Source organism: Plectropomus leopardus, chromosome 6 (genome assembly GCF_008729295.1).
Source record: "Plectropomus leopardus isolate mb chromosome 6, YSFRI_Pleo_2.0, whole genome shotgun sequence".
NCBI classification, from domain to species: Eukaryota; Metazoa; Chordata; class Actinopteri; order Perciformes; family Serranidae; genus Plectropomus; species Plectropomus leopardus.
Genome location: NC_056468.1, coordinates 16,717,814 through 16,738,695, shown reverse-complemented (window position 1 = coordinate 16,738,695; position 20,882 = coordinate 16,717,814). Strand labels below are relative to the sequence as shown.

The window sequence follows — 20,882 nt, the reverse complement described above, 5'->3', positions numbered from 1 at the left end:
GACGTAGTATAGGCTGTAAGGAGATCATGTGAGAAGCGATGCGTAAACACAGATGTAGGAGCCAGGAAATTAGTTAAAATGAGACATGTAAACAAAACTAAGTGCTTTTTGTTAGTGTCACAACAACCAAATTATCATACATTATGACGATTTAAAAATTATAGATCGTACACTGTACAGGGAGCAAAATCATCAATGCAAATACGATAATTATCGTACATCTGGCAACACTGCCTTTGGTGGGCACCAAAGCACACGGGTCCAAGTTGCTACATAATGTTGCTTGAAATGTCACACTCATCATGCCTCTTTTGCTTCCTCAATGCTGGCATGCTGTCTAAAATCACACACTAAGCGACATGATTCCGCTGTTGTTTTGTCTGTAAAAATGCTAAAGTTGGGTAAACAAGGAACTTTGTAGCGGCCCTGTCGTACGATCTCTGTGTAAAAAGTGTTGAATTATGTAGGAATTTCACCTACACACAGACCCAGGAGATATGCAGTGCAGGGAAGTTTTGCTGCTAACAGAAATTAATGTCATGTTAATGCAAAACATAAACAAATTATAATTAGGTCTTTCTCTGTCCGATCAACAAATTTATACAGAAAAGGAAATCTTCATTTCATACATTTTCTAACAGCTCAGATAACATTTACTTGAAAGGCCCATCTTTCAGGAGTGAATTATATAGAAACTTACACCTAGACTACAAGCAGTAATAATAGTTGTGGGGAACAGAGTGTATTATTGAAACTAACAGTTGACAGTTAGCATTAAGGAACCCTCAAATTATTGCAGTATGTCTGTGCCAACATCTCTCTCTTCCTCTCTGCTTTCATGTCACACCATTTATTACTTTTAGTCCTATTTTAAATGCTAAACAATCATAGTGAAGCACAGACTCGTCTCATGATACCAATTATTTTTCACAAAAATCCAAACCTGACAGCGACATACACTCTACATGGACAAAATACCCGCTGTAGACACCAACAGAGGTGCAGAATCATAACATTTTGTTCAAAGCCTACAGCAGCTGAAAAAGAAGAGTGATCAGGCTTTGCCTTTCGAGCGCCTGTGTCTTCATGCTCCACTGCCTGCTTTAAAAGAGAGAGTGTTGCTCTGTTCCTCGCCGAGGTCTTTGGAAGGTGAACGGTAATTGCTGAGGGAGGATTTAGCCTGACGATGGAACAAAGCACCTCTTTTGTTTTACCGAGGTAACTCTTATACTCCGAGCACTACTTTAGGCATGAACTTAGACATGAATATAACATGTGGGTTCCATTTTGTATCGGGGTGTTTGTGTGTTAACCACAACGATAGAGACAGGCTGACTGACAGACAGAGACTGATTTGTACATGTAGACTACATTACAAGACTCCATACTGTTCCTGGCTCATTAGCTGTATCGGCCCTGTGGTAATGACATCATGGTGGCAGCATTAGCTTTTAAAGTCTGACCGCAGAGGGAGCAGGCTGTGATGCTCTTTTGAAAAAGGATTCTTTCACTCTGACTTCATTTTGTGGTAAACTTTCCAGGAAACCCCAAACAGGTCTTCTCCCATTGTTTGACTCATATATAACAGTTATTGGATGGACAGACTGTTATTGAATTAACATACAGACAGACATGGACACAGAAATAGAGACACTCACTCTCTCTCTCTCTCTCTTACACACACACACAATTGAATAGAATGAGAAAAGTGTTCATACAAGACACTGGACATCCGGTGCTCCTGTGCTTTGAAAAAAACAACAATTTTACATTTCTCACACTAAAAGGGATAATGAAAGAAGCAATGGAGGATATGAAACATCACGAAGCATGGCCATTTAGAAGTGCCTCTAATTGTTTCCTGGTACTACATGAACATGTTTGGGTGTTGATCATTCAAAGGGTGACAAAGACCTTGGCTGTGCCTGGTTGTCAGGTCTTTCACCACCCCTCCAGAGCCTCCTCAGCCCTGACCAGCATTGTTTGTGGAGAAGAAAGCTATCAGAGGATCTGCACACAATTAGGGTGGCCAACTGTTCCCTCTGCGGCTTCCTGTTTGGCCGCAGGAATTCTTTTAGCGGGTGCAAAAGAGGAAAAAAAAGCACATAACTGCACAAATCTGACATAGTTAACCCTTTCCTCTTAACACGCTCCTTACTGGGAGGTTCCACTTAAGCACAAGAGAGTAGAGTTTTTATTTCGGTTCTTTTAATTCATTCTGAAACCTTATTGTACAAGTTTCCATCAGTGAGATGCTCCTGAGCACTTTGGGAAACGCACTTTTGCCTATTTGCTTTCTTGTAAAGAGTTAAATTAAAAAAGAATGATATCACTGTCGTGTTTGTACAATAAATATGAAGCTACCACCAGCTGCTGGCTAAATTAGCTTGGCATAAAGTCTAGAAACCGATAGAAACAGCTAGTCTGATTCTGTATGAAGGCAACAAAATCCAGCTTCCCAGTAACTCTAATCATTGTGGAAATGTTATTTCTTATTTGTTTAATGAAAAATTGGAGAAAAAAAGGACAATTTGCCATTCTGTGCGAGACTGTATCCTGTCTTGTCATCACCATGAGGTTGCCGAGGCAATGAGGGGCGACTCCAGGAAGTCTATGCTCCCAGCCAAAAAACAGTGACACATAATTCCCAGAAACTGTGTTTTGTGTTTGAATTAAACAAAGAGATATCGCATCTTATTATAGGGCTTGAAGGGATAGTTCAGATCTTTTGAAGTGAAGTGGGGCTGTATGAGGTACTTATCCATAGTCAGTGTATTACATACAGTAGATGTTGGTCAGCACTCCCCCACTTTGGAGAAGCAGACAGCGGTGCCACCACAGAAGCGAAACAATGTAGTCTACTACAGCTACAGCAACAAAACATATTTGAGCCACCTAAAAAAGTCTCATCTAAAGAAGCGTATGTTGTATTTAGAATATTTTCACTGCTTTACTTCACCATCAGACAGAAATTAGAACTAAAGTCATTAAATTGCCCTCAACAAAGTCAGACTCAAATCGAGAACAGTAATTTAACATTGCTGGATACAGGAGCTGCTGGTCTACCACTGCCTTGATCATTTGTTAGTGTTACTGTGTGACTTTGACATTTAAAAGAGTTAGTTCACATTCACCAAAGTTACACGATAAAAGAAACTAACTGACCGATTGAGGCAGCAATAGATCAAGAGCTCCAATATTCAGATATGAGAGTGGTATCAATTTTCTCATCAATCTCTTAGCAAGAAAGCAAATGAGCATAACTCACAGACTGTCAAACTCTTCCTTTAGGTATTAAGCGAAAACTGCTGAATTTAGTTATTGTGAGTATTTATAGTGAGACATGGCATGATCCAATCAGCACGGTCTCACTAAAATTCTCACTTCCTGTCATTCAAATCCACCCACTCTATTCTCTATATTTTCCTTTCTGAAACCATTTTCCTGCAGTGCACCCATCCTCTTGCTGTCTCTCTTCACTGTCTTCTCCTTATCCATCATTGTACCCCCTTTCACTGTCACTTTTTTCAGCGTTTCGCTCCTGTCTCCCTTCTCCTTCACTTTCCCTCCTCGTTTTCACCCCCATGCACCTCCTCCTCCTCTTCTCCTTTCCCTCCATCTAAATTGCAAATGGCAGCAGTGCCGACTGCCAGAGGAGCTCCTCAATGTCATTAGAGCTGACCCTGTGGATTAACTAGGGGAGAGAGGCTGTGTGTAGAAACTACAGATCAATAACGCAGCTTATCCTCTGGGTTCTTTTACTTCACTTTGGATTTAGATCTGATAAGCTGAAATGTCTACTCTGTTCCTGTACAACAAACAATAGGGTTATAACTGGGTGACAGTGGGAAAAAAAAACGTTACACTACAACTGAAGAGTGATTAAGAGGTGGAAAACATGACATCGTAATTCCAAGAAAATACTGTGTTTAAGCTCATATGATAAATGAACAGGTACACAGAAATGCTGATGATGAAGGAAACATGTTGCACAGGCCAGCTGCCTCATTATGGGAGCTGATGAGGGCTGTTAAAGACATTCAGAAAGTCAGAGGAAATATTATGTTTCCTAATCTGTTTTGAGTCAAACATAAAAATATAAGACAAACTAAAATTAAGTAGTCATCTAGATGTAACTCCACCAGGACTGCACACAACTAGATCAAAATACCAACTGCTGCCGTCTAGATGATCCAATTAACAATGTGATGTGATATCTATGAGATAAAGAGACAGATAGAAGAGATAGATGTGTGTGCATATGCATGCATGTGTGTGTGTGTGTGTGTGTGTGTGTGTGTGTGTGTGTGTGTGTGTGTGTGTGTGTGTGTGTGTGAGGCAGTCATACTGTGTGTGGTTGGTTTACCAAGTTGGCAGGCTAAGTCACTCACTGTGAGCCCAACTAAACCCGATAGGTGCCCTTATCAGAGACAGCTAAAGGCAAAGCCTATTATAAATAGCCATGTGTGTGAGTGTTCTCGGCTGAAGATACACACACACACACACACACACACACACACACACACACACACACACACACACACACACACACACACACACACACACACACACATTAATGTCCAACATGTAGATCTGCATCAAAAGATCATGTTGCCAAGAGTCTTACTTGATAGCACAATGTGCCAAACACTCGTCTACATCAGACTTCCCCATTAACAGCAAGCAGCCGCCTTTCACAAAGCCATACAACATTATTACCTCTCAGAAGAAAAAAAAAGGTTTCCCTACAGGACTTGTTGAAATCACATCGCAGTACATCAATGTAGATTTCGGGGACATTTCCTGCTCAATATTTAGAACATGTGCAAGTAGAATAGGACTTTTATTTGGACAAAAGTAAAGACATTCGCACCACCAACTGATGTAGATAAGGCACAAATTGGTGCATAAAAATTTACCAAAGTTCAGGAAATTAAGTGTTTGATGCTCAAAACGTTCTGGAGGTGGACCCCTAAAGCCCCCTATTTCATTTCTGTACAGTTGGCCATGTCAGGGGTGCCCTGCCAAAATATAGCCTTTGGACTTTGGAGTGACTTAACGCCCCTCCTGACAAGGATGGCTGGTACCAGTGGATGCATTAGCGTTTACAAGATACCAAAACCTTCATGGTAGCTTAAAAAATGAGCATGCTACAGCTTCTTAAGCAAAGTATTATCAGCTTCTTTATATTTTTGACAGCATTTTGGGTTTTTTTTTTTTGTGGTGGGGGGGCATACTTCCCCCTTGGAGGCACCACTACACACAATGTATCATTTCAATTTGTCAATTGATTCTTAATCCTTGCTCTGCCCTTTTGAATGAATACAAGTGAATAAAAGCAAACAGAGCTCTGTGACCACTTATCAATTAGCTTAACTTTCCAGGAGTGTTATGAAAAATCCTTGAGGACATCAGAGCAAAGCAGCTGGGATACGAATGCCATCATCTGTGTCTCCCTGTAACATCGCAACGGTGAAATCTTTCCACTGTTTATATGCCTGAATGTTAATGGGCAGTTAGGTTAAATAACAGATGATGATTAAAGTTTGTTGACTGAAGCGACCTCTCCTCTTGAGGAGTTCTTGTTTCAAAATGCAGTTTAAGTGCTACATCGGGGTTCTGATCCAAATATCTCTATCAGTTTAAACATTTAACTTCATAAAGTCCTGCATATAAACACTTAGCAAATAGATACTGAACCATAAAAAAGGCATAGAGCATTTAAAAAACTTTGCACTGGAGGTTTGGTGGATGGAAATAGCTCCTAAATAACTTCCTTAAGTTCTTAAGCCAAAATTAGCAAAATTAATGCACTACTGACTGTGCTGCTGATTTATCGTAAGCATTGTCGCTGGGTCTGTGACCTAAACACCTTTCAACATACAGTAGATGAGTAGGCGAGTCTAGTATAGCAAGCAATACACGGCTTCCATACATCTGTAACAGCCCAAACATGATCTCCGACAAGTCATCTGCACAATGTGCTGTGCCTCACTACACTCCAAAGAAAATCTCATACTTTAGAGGAAACTGCTGGCAGCTCTATTCCTCTCTCAAATAGGGCGAGACAGCAGGTATGAAAAGATATGTAGTCAAGTTAACTTGTGCCAGGAGGTTTTATATACGTTGTGCTGTCAGTTTTAATGGGTCGTTATCAGTATTTTATGGCTGTGTTGTGTACCATAAACCTATCAGAGGGCAGTTAAACCACTTGTTACTGAAGTATTACAAAACATTATGTTTCAAATGTCACTGAGAAGCTTGTTCTGAAATAACTGATTTGCATTTTGAATAAACATGACATCTGGGTTTGTAATGACATGCTATGTTGTCAGTAAGTTCTGTACAGTCATGGTTTACACAGCCATACACAGTATCAGAAGCAGGTATTTAGTGCCATCTAGTGGTTGTATGATTACAGAGTCGGTTCATAAAAAATATATTGACAACTAGACATGCCACAAGCTCTCCTTTTATTTTCACACTTTTTTTTACTGGGGGGGGGGGGGGGGGGGGGGATAAGTTTGCCGTTCCTCAAAAACAACACCAGGCCAGTTCAGAAACTATTATCCACCAAAAAATATAGTGTAAGTGTGTTAGTTGCGGCAAAGTGCAGTTCTCAACCATTTCGTCTATTTCGGTTTATATGCATTAGTAACATTGTTTTAGTCACTTACTTTATTTTATTTATGTAACATATAATAATATACTACAATTTTATATTATTAACCCTATAACTGACTTTTATTTGTTTGTTTTTTTGACTAATTTTGGTTTTCATCTACCTTTTATATAACTATGACAATTATTATTTACTATTATTTTTACTACTAGGACTACTTCTACTACCACAACTACAATATTATTTTATTTAGTTGATTGTCAGAATTTTTGTTTTTAGATCTATTTTTGTAGTTCTTTAATCTAGTTTTCATTTTGCTATATTTTACTACTATTATAGCATTTTAATTCCTTCTTCTTTTAAGGCTACATTCTCATCATTTTTTGTGTCTTGCAAGCATCAGTCTGAAATTGTTAAATTGTCTTTGTTGTTTTTAAGGGCTATGTCTTGTTCTGTCTAATTATCAGCTTGTCAGCCATCTTTGGAGCACTCTGACCTGCACTAGCAGGTATGAAAGGTGCTTTACTAATAAAATTTGAATCGAGTTTGACTAACAAGGACTATTTTGAAAGAAGGTATTTCTGTTGACATTTTTAAATCTATTTTTTCCTTTTCTGTGAGCACCTGATATCTAACTTCAGTTGCTTTGTGTTGTATTTGGCTCAAACCTCAGAGACAGATATCTCAATTCTGGACAACTAAAAAAAGAACTACCATGCGCTGATACCTCTACGGGTATCACCACATAACATGATTAGGACTAAGATCGGGTCTTCTTTAAGCAAATGAAAGCCCACTGTCCTGACTCATCACAGAGCACAGACAGCAATTTGGATGAAGCCTTCTCATTCGGCAGCACTGGATACACATTGTCCCGCTGCTTTTCCAGCAGTTATGTGTTTTGAGCAAAATGTTTGAGTGGTTATTTCAGTAAGTCTCCAGCATGGGGTGCTTTGAGAGCTCACTGCACTGTCTCCACCAGCATCTGGACATTATATTTCTAAGACCTAAATTCTGATCATTTAGAGCCATACCGTCTGTGGTGGTAAAAATTCATCACTACTGAAATATAAAAATGTGCTGACAAACCAGTTTTGATGGTAACAGTATGTTTAACATGTGTGTTACAGTCTGTCTTCTCATCACAATGATCATCAGCAGATTATGATTTAGAAATGTTTGTTGGGTAAAGACATTCAGAACACCATATGGTTTGTGGTTTCAAATCTACCACAGAGTTTCCAAAGGAAGATCATTTTCGTGTTGATATGAAATGATTCAGAAATGTAGAAAAACACTAGGCACTACCCTAAGGCCAGAACAGGAGGATTATTATTACTTTTTTTGACAAAGATAGGAAGCAAGAAACAAATCATTCATGTCAATTCAGATGAATACCCTGCAGAGCAGATCCCAACTTTGCCTCTAGTCTCTCTCAAAACGTAGTTACATACTCATGTAGAAAATACCACCACCTCCCACCAATAATGTCTCAAGTAAGGTAAGGAAGGAAGGGGTCACACAATAAATGCATTGCATGGCTCATAGCCAGGTCATCCCTACATGATGAAAATGGTGCTGTTACACCCATTCCCGGTCTCCCCTTCTCAAGTAAATGAACTTAGTTACCTGTTACCTCTGGTTTCATAATATTTTACATTTCATCCACTTACTTCTTGTCCCTTTATTAGCATGTCCATCAGTCCTCTGGCTCTGGCTCCGCCTGAAATCAGGGCTGGTCCTCCTCGGGCAAGTTCTGCGCCTGCGCACTCTGTTGAATACAATTTTTTGTTGTCAAAAACGAAGTGCAGTGTTGTTGCCTTTTAATGCTCTAATGGGTGTTTGCGTATCTTTTTGCATTTAACCAAATGAACAGCCTTACCTCGGGGAATCTTTTGCTTTTGCGAAACTAGAGTCTTTTTTCCTTCTGTAGACGTTTTTACTCGAGTCTCAACGATGTTCCAGCAGACCATAAAAAACTTCAACATAAACTTCAACGCGCTGAACGAGAGGAATACTGTGTCCAGTGGAGACGTGCTGACAGGACACATCTCCTTTGAACTCACGAAGGAGACGAAGATCACTGCCATAACGCTGGCACTGAAGGGGGGAGCAAATGTCCACTGGTCGACTGGGGGAGGGGGAGGGAGGAAGAGAAGACATCGCAAAAATTACTCGGCAAAAGTGGAATTCTTTCACTTCAAAATCCTCCTCTTACAAGCAAGCGCCGGTAAACGCTCACCGACGAGGGGTGCATGCTGCGTGCACGAAAAGACTACAAACAATCAGGCATTGTTCAGTAAAGTCACCCAGTTTGTCTCTCTCCTGCAGCTGTTGGTGGGACACCAAAACTTCAGCCTGGCACGCATGTGTATCCATTCACATGCCATCTTCCTCAGGGGTGTGTATGAGCACTTCCCATATCCGGTGTTTTGTTTTGTTTTCTTGTTTCTGTTACTTGCTATTTTGGATAAGGATACATTGATGTGTACTTACCATCATAAACTTAGATTTTTTATTTAGAAGCAAGAACGGCAACTAAACCCCATTGAACATCATGTGATCACTGGATCTTTAGATACCTATATTTCTCTATAACATTTGAGATTGTTAATGTATCCTCATCTGAATTTCTGCCACTAAAAGTGTCTTGTTTCAAGCTTGCATCTGAATCTCTGTTTCCATTCCCTTCTTGATTTTTGTCATTGTTATTTTTATATCATGCAGAGAGTTCCCATCCTCCTTCCATGGGCCTCATGGACAAATAGCGTACACTTTGACAGTGGGCATCGACAGACCCTGGCATATGGTCAAGGACTTTGCGACAGAGTTAAACTATGTGTACCGCATTAATACCAACCAGCCAGAGCTGGGGGTAAGTAATAAATGGCCATATTAACCTGCTGGGGGGCCCGTGGCCCTCATTAACCCAATCATCCTCCTAATTTCTTTGTAGCATGCACACTTCCTTACTAATGAAAGGCTAGGAATTAGGCTTGTTGTTTGATCATTCGATTGAACACAATAATTTGGGAGTATTCAGCAAATATAAAATACGTAATTCAGATCCCTTACTCAAGTAAAAATATCAACACCATACAATCTCACGTTCAACATCATTTCATGCGTATAATTTACTTAAAATATCAAGAGGCAAAATTTCTCACTCAAAATCTTCCTCATTGTCAGTGTTTTTGGGATTAATATTATTGTTATATATTGTGGATGTCGCATTTTACTGCTGTAGATGTTAAAGAATGTGCTAATGCAGCTCCTCAACATGCTGTTGGGTAGTTTCAACTACAACAATGCATTTTTTTCTGTCGGATCATCATGTGTTTGTAGAGTGGCTGTCCTGTCAGAAACATTCATCTCTATAAAATTGATGAAAACAGCCACGTTTTCAGCTTTGTGACGATACATTTTCCGACTGATCCAAGAAGGTTTTAGAGTTCCTCTAGCTTATGTTCCACCAAATTTGGAAATTGTTTCCACTGGACAGAGTATAAAAAAATGCAATATTAAAAGTGACAAAAAAAGAGTAACTTCAGCTGTCAGACAAATGTAGTGCATTAAAAATGTATTTTCCCCAGTGGTGTGCATACAGTGAAAATACTTTGGTTTTTTAAGTACTTGAGTAAATGTTCTTCTATTTCACCACTGCTGAAAACTAGATTTTGAATCTCCATCTTTAAGACATGGCCTCATTATGTGTGACACTATTGTCCAACAATGCAGTGCACAGAGGTAATGAAAGTGGTACTCAGAAGCTACGAAAAATAGAATTCAAATATGTGGTGGGAAGGCAGCTCCAGTTTTTTTGTCTTGGTTTTTTTTTTGTGTTTTTTCTCATACTTTGTGGGTAATGAGACAAGAAGATGATCAGAAAACCGATTAAATTGAAATATATGCATTTCTGTCCATTACTCACTTGTTATCCTGCACCGCTGTCCCTGTGTTGTGTCTCTGCAGGCTCCTCTCTCAGGCTCCAACACCATGACACTGTGCTGCCTGTGGTGTGCCTCAGGTCCCATCACACTGAAAGCCAGCATAGAGAAGAAAGCCTTCGTCCCTGGTACTGTTTCCATCCATCCATTCCTATAAAGAATGATCAATATATTTACCTTTGAAAGATTTGCCTAAAATAATCACATCCACACAATGTGTCTGTCCTTCCTTCAGGTGAGACTGTGAAAATAATTTGTGAGCTTAGCAACGCTTCATCTCGAACAGCTACTCCAAAGGTGACACTGCAACAGAAGCAGGTTTACTACACCCTCAACAAAGCCAACAAGACCGTGGTTATGAAAAACCTGGCGTCAGTGACTGGACAGCCCATCAGCGCTTACACCTCTGATGTGCACACCGAGATCATGTTCACTATTCCCCCGTCTGCTTCACCCACCATCTCTAACTGCAGCATCCTAGACATTGATAACGTTCTAGAGGTTGGTACCAATGTCTGACTGGTGGTCTGATGAGTGCAGAGCAAGTGTATAAGATGCTGGGAGAAATCATTCATTATCCAGTTTGACTCAGTTATTCAGAGAGCTTTTATTTGCCACTGTAAACACAACGAAACCTGATGTTAATGATTTGATGTGTTTTGGATTTTCAGTGGACGCTCTGAGATTTACAATTGGCCGTAGATGGCAGGTCAATAGAACTGAAGTAGTGTGGATCATCTGAAAGCTGTGAATTCAAAGACAGAAGTCAAGTTTTTTTTTCTTTAGAAATCTGTAAGAAAAAAACTGAGTTTTGGTTCAGCACATTTTTAAACTTTGATAATTTATAGTGTATAAGAGCTTAGGAAATTATGATATGATGGTCACTCCCATGCTCAATTATGTCTGATAAATTGCTGTAGCAATTTTATAGCACAGATTTAGTGCAAAATGGGGGGGTGGTACATGCCTACAAATGACCCAAGCACAGAAAATCTGAAGAAAATACAACAACAAGCAGTGAGCAGAGTCTCTGAAGAAAAATGCACCACTACTCACTTATAGTGGGTCATAAGTGATGATCAAGAGGGATTTCGTCTCAATCTACACATTGTTTTTTAGGAAAGGTCTACATAATATATCTTTAAGACACCGTGCCTATAAATGGGAGACTTGTGGGTCTAACCCATTTTCATTCAGGGACCCAATTGATCATGGCCATGCCAGTTTTTCCCCCACTAAAACTTAGCCCGACTTTGGAGCATTACATTCTTAGTACAAATGGATGCTATCTTAAAAAATGAGCGTGCCACAGCCCCTTAAAGACAGTAATGTTGGGTGAAATTGCAAGTGCTTCTGTGGATCACAGAGAGTTGACACAGCCTCATAATGATTTTCCAGTCTGTTTATGTTGTTTTTTCTTTTGTCTCCTATAGGTGAGCCTCAGTGTAAGAGCTTATCCCACCCTCGATGTGCTGTTTCCCATCATCCTGTGTGACACCCCCGTCAATGCTGATCCACCCCCTTATATGTGAGTTTCAAATGCATCTAACATGATGGTGGGATTCATACTGTTCGACAGGCATTATTCTCTCTCGCCTTGATGTATTTTATCATTTTACTCTCAATAGTATCAATTTTAGTACTGGACCGGAAAATTGCCATTGACACTGTGGAAACTGCCTTAAAGCATCAAACTGCCTTTATTCAGCTTTCAGACTGTGTGTTTTATCTATGTACTCTCTGCTATGGATTGTTTCAAAATATCAAAGGGAGTCTGTTGTGTTTTAGTGTCTGTTCTGTATGATTGCGTAGACTGAAGTGTGGAGGGTTAATGATGTTTTGCAGTTTGAATGTTATTACTACTTGAGCCATATCAACTATTCTATTATCAACATGTATTTCCGGTGTTCACTGTTTACATTCAGATAACATTCTCCTGTTCTTGTCAAAATACATAATATGTTATTGTGTGTCCCAGATGACTCTCCAAGGGATTGTGTGAGATAGTCCTAAAAATGCAATTTTGGAATATATTATTATAAGTATATGTTTAGTTTGTTTCTATATCTTTATTTTAACTTCCATCGTGTCTTTTAACATATTAACTGCTGTTATATACATACAGTTTTGTAAGTATACTGTGTAGAAGTACTTTATCCTGTAATCTTATTATATAAGAAGTATGGGCACACTACGGGTAAATGTCCACTAAATCATTGGTTCTCAAATGGTGAGTTGCGGTCCAAAAGTGGTTCACGGGTTCATTCTTAATAGACTACAATTGACTTTTGAACATGAAGAGTGTGAAAAACAACTACAAAAAAACACTTTATTTTGAAGTACGGTGAATTTCCAGTTCAGAGCTTTAATTTTGAAGTGCCGTTTCTCTTTATTCTTGCAATACTTTTAATTCTTTATCTTGCTAGCCAAGGTGTTGTTTACATTTTGTGAAATTAATTTCCATATGTGGTCATTTATGATGTGTGGACCTTTTAACTAATGACAAAGGAGAAATCTGGACCCTGTGACTGGACCAGTTGTGAACCACTGCTCTAAATGATGATGATGACAGAGCCATGCAAACAGCTGAATGCTCGACTGAACTGATTCAATACTTTGCACCAAATTACTTTCTGCTCCCTTCAGCAGGGAAAACAGTGCAAGTACCGTGTAAACTATATTCACTCTGTTTAGCCTATTTGTAAGTTACTGCAAACACCATCAGCGTAATTTCCTGGAGGAAAGTTTCTCCTCTTTGCTATTCAGCTGGCGCTCACTGTAAGCGAGCCAGTATGTTAATATCCACTAACTTCAGATGGCTGGAAAGTGTGAGTTCAATTTATCTCAGGGAGCTTTGTTCATATTGCTGCTGTGAAAATTAAACTTTTAATGTGTTTGTTTAATATTTGAAACTAATTTGCAGTATTGGTATGTAGCTTTTATCCGGAGTGAGTTCACACCTTGACAGCCACAGCTGGTGAGCATAATGACTTGCTTCGGCTGTTGCTGGGCTCAAACTCCAGTGCCTCTTTTTTGGACAATGAACTGGAAATCAATTATTTTATGCTGCAAGTACATCGAAAGAAAATGTATGCAGACTCTCCTTGTCTTACAGTTATATTTGTGCCATGTCTCATAAACAGCAGGTCCATCAGAGCCAAAGATGGTTTGACTCTTTATTTTCATCTGTGTGCCTGAAAAGTTGGATGTGTCATTTTAATATGACATTATTTAAGGGTACTGTACGGAACTTTATACATGTGTAATTTTTTTTTTATTGCCAATGGGTGAATAGGTTTTAATGTCACTCAAAAACTGAGACCCACCCGCCTATCTCTGTTGCCTATAACAGCCTATGGACTGACTTAGACTAGACAGAATTTTCCTTGGAAAAAGGATGTAACGTCATGCACGTTTGCGTGCCTTGCCACTCAACAGCTCTGTTACAGCTTGAACAGTGTGCAACACTAGCTAATGTTAGCTATTAAAGGCAGTCCTCTAGTGTATGATAGCAGACAACTTGAATAGTTTTCAATAGATTTGATTTGGGATGTGACAGAAACGATAACAAAAAAAAGCAGAATATACTACAGATGATCTGTAGTCTGTATGGTGTTGTAAATGTGGCAGAGTAAAGTATGTTTTTTTCTGAACTGTTATGCATTGAAAGTGTAAAGTAGCAGAAAAGGGGCATTTTCAAATAAAGGAGAGGTAGGGGGAGACTGGGGACACTACCCTTTTTCTGCATTTCTCTCAGTTACTCATTTGGACTACACCAACCAAATTTTTAGATAATAAACTTACACCTGTCTGTTAATTGCTAATACTATTTTAACATGATGACCTATAACACATCTTTCACAAAATTTATTTGAATTAAAAAATAAGAATGGCCCCAACCCTGGGGACAGTTGCAGCATGTTAAAAACACATAGAATTTAAGTAATTAACATTTGCTTTTTCTCTCAATAATTATAGTATGCTGAAAATATGCATTGTTGTACAATATTATTGTAATGATGTTTATCTATACTATAATATTAAAATATAATTATTTTAAATACAGTAATATCATATAATTAATTTATATAATATTATTAGAATAGTATTTATTTATACATTAATATTGTAGTATTACTCATTTAATATAGTTTTATTTGTTGGGGAGGGCACTCTTAATATCCCTCTTCCTCACTCTTTTAGATGATTTAGTTACTACAGAGTTACTACAAATTACTGAAATTATCCTGTTATAGTACCAACTCCAAAGATTATGTAACTCACAGTGACATTTTAACATAATCTTGTTTTTATTTTTTGTACGGGCATCAATCTGCAAATGTAGCAAACAAAAGTTGACAATTTTATGTATCGGGGTGAACTATCCTTTTATGTAATCACAATGACTTGTTTTACTTTGAAAAACACTGCTGTTTGGTCTGTTGTAATATAGCTGCTTAGCTTGGTGACAGTTGCAACAACTTGTTGCAACATCCTATCAGCTGTGACAGAACATCATGTTCTAGCTAGAGACACTGTTGTGGACGTGCTGACCATGTCATCTTAAGACATAGACATAGACATAGAAGTCAATAAAAAGTGAGTGTGTTTTGATTAATTTATACAAAAGGTCAAGACAAATATAACAAAAATACAGATCTTGAAAAAAACTATTCATACATCCCAAAACATTTTTTATATAAGAAATAAAACAGCAGGGGCACATTCCGTCTCAAAACATTTTGCACCGTTTTACTATGGTTTCCAGATTAACATACATTCCTCAAAAGAGACTGCAACAAGAGTGAAACCAGCCTTGAGGTAGGCTATGTTTTTTCCCATTTGTTGGGCATGTCAGGGGTCTAACCTAATCAGCATTGCAGTGCATGTAAATAAATGTCTAATAGACCTTGACTTATTGTACCAACATGTTTTGCTTACATCTCACACTTGCCTTGGTACTGTAAACATGTGTTTCTCATGCCAAGAGCCCTTTGAACTGAATGGAATTAAACACCACTGTATTAAGAGTGCGCCTGCGTAAAATAACAGGATGTTTAACGCACCACTTTTTCTGATGGAATAAATGTGCATTTTCATCATTCTAGCATGTATCTAGATGGAGGAATAAGAGCTGTTGCAACTGTCCCCTGTCTCCCCTAGCTTACTCAAGGAGGCTAGTACTCGAGTAGGTTTACTTTGTTACTTTTCACCAATGGTCTCAAATGTTATTACATATATTTAACAGTTAAGTCACCACCTTCTGCAGCAGTACTGAGATCCTCAGGCTCTGGCTCCGCCCGAAATCGGGTGGTCTTCAGGCATGTTCTGCGCATGCGCACTATGTATCGCCAGCAAAGTGGGGCTGTGTTTTTGCATTTTGATACTCAAATAGGTGATACCTTTGCATTGAACCAAACTAACAGTTCAACCCCAGGGATTCTGTTGTTTTTGAAAAAAAAATAGATTATTTTATCATCAGTAGAAATACTTTTTAACAACTCGAGTCTTAACAGTGTTACAGAAGACGATAATTTCAACATCAATATCAACGCGCTGAATGAGAAGAATACTGTCTCCAATGGAGACGTGCTGACAGGAGATCACTTCGTTAACGCTGAAACTAAAAGGGGGAGCCGAAGTCCACTGGACCACTATGAGAGGGAAAAATAGACTCGGCAAAACCGGACTTCTTTGACTTCAAAAACGTCCTCGTGGAAGATAACGCTGGTATGCGCTCACTGAGGAAGGTTTCATGTATGAAAACACCGACAAAAAAACTACGATTATTAAATCACCCAGTTTGTCCTGTCTTGCAACTGTTGGTGAGACACTAAAACTTCAGCCAGGCACGCATGTGTATCCATTTACATGTTAGCTCCCACAGGGGTGTGTATGAGCTCTGTCTATACCCGATGTTTTGTTTTTCCTGTTTGTTACTACAGGGTTCACATGCTACTTTAGATGAAGATACACTGATGTGCACTCATTATCATATACTTTAAGCTTTATTTTGAAGCAAGATTGAAAACTAAATCCATGTTGCATGATCACAGGGTCTTTAGACACTTATTTTTTTTTTAAATCTGTCATTGTTCATTATCTTCATCTTAATTTCTGCCAAAAAGTTGAGAGCCTTGTTTCCAGGTGGCATCAGAATCTTGCTATTTCCATTTTTCTTTTTTCTTAATTATTTTTTTTTTCTTAATTACTAACCGCCATTGTCTTCCTACTCCCTGCGTGTTGTGTAGTTTCCTTCAACTAGAATACTACATGTCCCAGGCTTAATTGAACATATTCATGAAGGAACATTAAACATGTAAGCGTAAAACTGAAAAAATAAATGTCTAAAAACTAGTAGTGGAAGTATTTAGAGCCTTTACTTAAAGGTGAAGTGTGTAAGATTGAGGGGGGTGTGGTTGCATCTGGTGGTGAGGATTTCAGATTGCAGCAAGCCTAAACTTCTAGTTAGGATTCCTTCAGTGTTGATTGTTAGGTTTTTACCAGAAGCCGAATTATCTACAGAGGTCTCTTCCTCTATAAAATAACAGACAGGGTGATTAAAAGTGGTAAAAACACTGAATGAAGCAGTTTCCTATTAAAAATCCACATTTCTCCTACAATTTTTGACATGCACAAACATGCAGATCACCAACCACATGCAAATGCTTGCTCAGCCTTTTTCTCTCAGTCTTTCCCTTACCTAAATTTAGCCTAACTTCTTTTAAGATACTTTTAAGTCCAGTTCCTTGTGTATTTTCGTTCAAAATTCTCAGGGAGTTGATAAACTATATATTTTTGGAATCATTAGAAATCCGAAATGTATTAGAACACCAAAAAAAAAAAACTAAGTGTCCTTTTTTCAAACTCTATGGTGGCCATTTTCAATTTCAAAAATGCCAAATGTTCAAAACACCTTTTTTAAAAAAAAATGTCAGGCTCCAAGCTGTGCAGGTGTTTACTTTTAGTGGCTATTCATACATTTTATTTATCCAGATATTCAGATCTGCTAAGGACAGTCACTTTGATATGATATAAATTAAAGCTAATTAATAAAACACATCATCTTAGGATAAAAATTCAAGCAAGCATGACAGAGTTGGTGCCAATAGATGCTATCTTAAAATATGAGTGTGCCCTTAATAGGCAGTAATGTTGGCTAAAATTGCCTACAGAGAGTTGACACAGCCTCATAATGATTTTCCAGTCTGTTTATGTTGTTTTTTTCTTTTTTCTCCTATAGGTGAGCCTCAGCACAAGAGCTTCCCCCAACCTCACAGTGCTGTTTCCCATCATCCTGTGTGACACCCCCGTCAATGCTGACCCACCACATATATGAGTTTCAAATGGATCTAACATGATGGTGGGATGCTTTTCATACTGTCTGACAGGCATTATCCTCTCTTGCCTTGATGTATTTTATCATTTTACTTACAGCCTATAGCAGCTCTCAGAGCATGCGTGTTCTATCTAGTGTTCACTATAGACTATAAAAGTTTACAAGTGTTTCTGTGTCTATTCTGTATGACCGAAAAGCCTGAATCGTGGGGGGAAAGATATGTTACAGTCTGAATGATATTACTACTTGAGCCATAATAATTGACATGTTTTTCCAGTGTTCACTGTTTACATTCAGATAAAAATCTCCTGTTCTTGTAAGTACAAGATATGTTACTGTGTGTGATGCCCCAGATGAATCTTCAAGGGATTGTGTGACATAGTCCTAAAATTGTAATATGAAGATTTGGAATATATTATTTTACGTATATGTTAAGTCTGATTTTATATTTTTATCTAAAGTTACCTCATGTATTTTAACATATTAAATGCTGTCATACATACATTCTTTAATATAATTATACTGCGTAGAGATGTATTTTATTCTATAATCTGACTTAATAAGAAGCATATGTGCTCCAAATGATGATGATGACAGAGCCATGCAAACAGCTGAATGCTCGACTGAACTGATTCAATACTTTGCACCAAATTACTTTCTGCTCCCTTCAGCAGGGAAAACAGTGCAAGTACCATGTATACTAAATTCACTCTTTTTAGCCTATTTGTAAGTTACTGCAAACACAATCAGCGTAATTTCCTGGAGGAAAGTTTCTCCTCTTTGCTATTCAGCTGGCGCTCACTGTAAGCGAGCCAGTATGTTAATATCCACTAACTTCAGATGGCTGGAAAGTGTGAGTTCAATTTATCTCAGGGAGCTTTGTTCATATTGCTGCTGTGAAAATTAAACTTTTAATGTGTTTGTTTAATATTTGAAACTAATTTGCAGTATTGGTATGTAGCGTTTATCCAGAGTGAGTTCACACCTTGACAGCCACAGCTGGTGAGCATAATGACTTGCTTCGGCTGTTGCTGGGCTCAAACTCCAGTGCCTCTTTTTTGTCAATAACTTAATGCTGCAAGTACAGCTAAAGAAAATATATGCAGACCCTCGAGGTCTCACAGTCATGATTGAGTCATGTCTCACAAACAGTAGGTCCATCAGAACTGAAGATGGTTTGACTATTTATTGTCATCTGTGTGCCTGAAAGGCTGGTTTCTGCCAGTTTTAAATGACATAATTTATGGTGAACTTGTCTAAACTCTCCACCAAAGATTCCAGTCACATTCCTCTTATGCTGCTTTCTCTATAATGTCAGCATCTGATGTCTCGGGTCTTACAATAGTGTCATAAATTCAAAGATACTCAGAATCTTACTGCAAGATTGATTTTTATGTATTCTTTGACATTGTCATATCATTGCAGTTGGATAAACGTGTAATTTTTGGATGAACTGGAATAAAAAAAATGATGATATGTTTTACATCAATGTGTTTGTTTTTATTAGTCTTTTTTGTTTCATTATTAGACTTTTTAAACATTGATTTTTCTCTTTTGGACCCCTGTCTTGTCGTGTTATCCAGTGCATTGGGTTTCCTAAGGGGGGCAGCAGTTTGCAGTGGTAGGAGCTACTAATTTCAGAGGTTTTGCTCATGCTTGCTCTCAGTATCATATTTTTTTTATCCCTTTCTTGACAAAATGCCACAAACCTGTCAAGCGAGAGCTGAGAACTGCTTACCACCACCACGCATATTTCACATAGCTGTTCCTGGATGACACATATGATGACTTTAACCCCAGCAAATAGCAAGCACCAAGGATAGCACTGTCAGTGGTGATCAGTGTAATGAAATCACTGTCAGATGTGCAAGGTGACTCTGGGACTTGAGACAGTACCCTTACAGCAACCCACGGTTGTTTTTAGCCTAATATCACCAGGCTATGTAGACTTTCAGATTAAAATATATGTTCCACTAAAATAGGAAACATACTTAAATGTAATTAAATTGAATAAATCATGTTTTTGTGCACAGGACATTTGCACGCTATGGCAATACAATCTATATTTACTATAACTATTTACTCATTAATCTGATTATTTATTAATTAGAAAGCTTTTGTTGTCTTATGCTTTTGTGCCAGCAAAGCCGCAGCCATCATGTTTTTGGGTTGTGGGTCCACCCTTTCACCCATGGCTCGTGAACGGGACATCTCAAGAGTGCCTTTAGGAAATTTCTTCAAATTTGGAACAAACGTCTGGTTGAACTCAAGCATAAACTTATTTACTCATGGTCAAAAGGTCAAGGTCACTGTAATCTTGTCTGTCTTATTCTCTTGAATGTGATGTAACAAGAATACCTTGATGGATTTCTTCAAATTTGGCAAAAACATCCCCTTGGACTCAACCATGAACAGATAAGATTTTGATGGTCAAAGGTCAAGGTTACAGTGACCTTGCAAAAAGTGTTTTTGTAAAAATTCAAGAATTCATACGGTAATTATGAATGATTTTCAAATGAATGCCCATTGGAATAAAATGATGAAGTGATGACATTTTATATCCAAGAGGCCAAAGGTCAACTTAAAAGGCAGACATTTGGTCACTTTCTGAATTGATGACACTAATCTTGGGTGTCCACCAAGCCCCCAGGAAGTGTGCCAGGCGTTGATGCAAAATTTACATAGTGGCTAAAAGTGCAATTACACCGTTCGAGTTGGTCACGTGATGCACACTGGCCAAGAAAGACTTTCCCCCCATTTGCTAAAATGGGAAAAGAGAACTGTAAATCCGTAAATAATTTTTTGTGAGTGTCAAACACTCCGGAAACGTCTTCCGTCTCTGTCTAGATGTAAACCATCTGGTTTGATAACATCTGAAAAGTCTAAAAGAGCCACAAGATTAAATTTTTTAGACCGTCATTAAAACTAGAAAGGCACTAATCCAGAAGTCAGTCGCTCGCCTGCTAAAGTTACC

At 38.4% G+C, this 20,882-nt stretch overlaps 1 protein-coding gene across 2 annotated transcripts; it reads left to right on the top strand.

Moving 5' to 3' along the window:
* Window positions 1–8,407: 8,407 nt before the first annotated feature.
* LOC121943936 (arrestin domain-containing protein 3-like) lies at window positions 8,408–19,296 on the top strand. Of its 2 annotated transcripts, XM_042487549.1 has the most exons (7): window positions 8,408–8,852; window positions 8,954–9,023; window positions 9,350–9,497; window positions 10,595–10,697; window positions 10,805–11,070; window positions 12,003–12,097; window positions 17,813–19,296. In XM_042487549.1, exons 1-7 carry the CDS (start codon window positions 8,579–8,581, stop codon window positions 17,814–17,816), a joined length of 960 nt encoding a protein of 319 aa, XP_042343483.1. In that variant the 5' UTR covers window positions 8,408–8,578; the 3' UTR covers window positions 17,817–19,296. The 2 variants fall into 2 exon arrangements, with proteins under 2 accessions (XP_042343483.1, XP_042343481.1); XM_042487547.1 differs by lacking the exon at window positions 17,813–19,296 and having other exon boundaries at window positions 12,003–13,725.
* Window positions 19,297–20,882: the final 1,586 nt, after the last annotated feature.